The following is a 2,089-nucleotide window of genomic DNA, read 5'->3' on the forward strand; positions in this document are numbered from 1 at the left end:
TCTGTGCTCCCTGCCTGTCTGCGATGCCTTCAGTCCTGGAGAGTTGAACATCGATGAAGGAGAGTGCGTCAAGAGGTGTGGGGTTCTCAACATGACGCTGGCGTCGGACGCTTGCCGGGAGAGGCGCCATGTGGCCATCAAGACCGTACGGATACCGGAGGTGAGTGACCTCAGGGCTCTGGTGGAGGACCCTAGGCTCAACCTCAAGGTGATCCAGCTGGTTAGGGACCCCCGAGGGATCCTGGCCTCACGCATTGAGACCTTCAGGGACACCTACCGCCTCTGGAGGATCTGGAGGGCCACTGGGAGGAGGCCCTACAACCTGGACCTCACCCAGCTTACCATGGTCTGTGAGGACTTCCTGGGATCTGTAACCACTGGGCTCAGCAAGCCTCCCTGGCTCAAAGGGAGGTATATGCTGGTCAGGTATGAGGACCTGGCCAAGAACCCTCTCCAGAAGACCAAGAAAATCTATGATTATCTGGGTCTGGTCATGGACAAGAACGTAGGAGACTGGATCCAGAACAACACTAGGGGAAGCAATGATCTGTCAGCCAAGCATAAATATGGCACTGTTCGGGACTCAGCAGCCAACGCAGAAAGCTGGAGGCTCAAATTGTCTTATGACATGGTTGATTACACACAGACTGTGTGTCAGCAAGTTCTACAGGAGCTGGGTTATAAGACTGTCAGTTCGCCTGAGGAGCTGAAAAATCTGTCTCTCACTCTCATCGAGGACAAAACTTTTGTACCTTTTTTGTAGAAAAGCAAGGGCCAATCACAACGCACAAATATTTTTGTTATATTTACATTGTTGCCTTCATTTCCTCTCAGATTTGCACTAAACCTCAGAAACCTTGACGACTCCTGTGGTATGATTTAAGACATTCAGAACAGCACAAGAAAAATCATTTGGGAATGCTGTTTTAGAGATTTCAGTATCAATGTTTAATTGATATTGAAGGGACACTAATGTCAGGTTAATTGACATGAACAACCTACACTGAAGCACCATCCTACTTAAGATCCCTGAATGCTGACAGTTGCATTGACAAAAGTGAATGTTAATATTTGTACATCAAGAAAACTGGACCTACTGTACAATATTGTTAGGGAATGTACCTAATCATACCTTAACTGATAAATGCTGAGATGTAGGCCCATGATAAAACCATGCAAGATACATTTGAATGTTGCAGTCAATTTAAATGGTGTTGTTTAAATGTGACCGAGGGTAACAATTAAGGGGTGGCGCTTTAATCGTGTTGAAATAGCTTAACTGAGGGTTGTCAAATCCAACCTCACCAAAGGGTAATGAGTGCCGGACAACAGTGATTTTACAGAGGCTTCATCCCAAATGGCACCCTATTCCCCATCTAGTGCACTACTTTTGATCAGGGCCCATAGGGTTTTGGTCAAAAGTAGTGCACTGTGTAGGGAATAGGGTGCCATTGCAGACGCAAGCATAGTTTACCCTGATCATCCAAGTGTCAGCGAGGTGTTGGAAATGTTTAGTTCGACTTCCCGGCCAACTACTGACGATGTGGAGCAGGCAGGCAATCGGAGACAGCTGCAGTGGCTGATTAGTCTCATACAGGTAAGCTAGCTCTGGTCTTCACAACATTATCAGGGTAGTGGAGTTTTCAATCTCTGGAAGGAATAGAATTGAACTGAATAGAATACAGTATTGTATGTTCCATTCAACAGAAACGGACCATTATGCTGTCACAATAAGTGAGGAAGGCCTTTGTTATTATCTATTTATTTATTTATTTGGAGTTATTACTTTACAAACATGTACTAAAATAACTTACATGAAACAGTGACAGGCTGGGAAATGGCCTTACCCAATCCCCTTGGACTCATAAAGTTGAGTTCTTTACTCCTCAAAGACCCTGTTTTAAAACATATTTTCCTTTATTATTTTCCCTAAACCCTACTGTCCCTCCCCTTATTGGAGTAAATGAATGGACAACAACGCTTAGCCTTCTACTTCTCGCTTATACATCCTATATACATCTTACAGACACAGTATATTACAATAGTTATCTAGTTTTTTTTTTGTCCCATCCTTCAGCTACCCTCAACC

The 2,089-nt window shown here is 44.5% G+C and overlaps 1 protein-coding gene across 1 annotated transcript in view; it reads left to right on the top strand.

Moving 5' to 3' along the window:
* The window catches only part of LOC112219152 (carbohydrate sulfotransferase 1-like), a 4,319-nt gene extending 2,230 nt beyond the window's left edge, over window positions 1–2,089 (top strand). The window contains exon 2 of the mRNA XM_024380358.2: window positions 1–2,089. This exon is cut by the window's left edge and continues 563 nt beyond it. Coding sequence (XP_024236126.1) covers window positions 1–763 — 763 coding nt within the window. The 3' untranslated portion in view covers window positions 764–2,089.

The sequence above is a fragment of the Oncorhynchus tshawytscha genome, linkage group LG19, assembly GCF_018296145.1.
Source record: "Oncorhynchus tshawytscha isolate Ot180627B linkage group LG19, Otsh_v2.0, whole genome shotgun sequence".
NCBI classification, from domain to species: domain Eukaryota; kingdom Metazoa; phylum Chordata; class Actinopteri; order Salmoniformes; family Salmonidae; genus Oncorhynchus; species Oncorhynchus tshawytscha.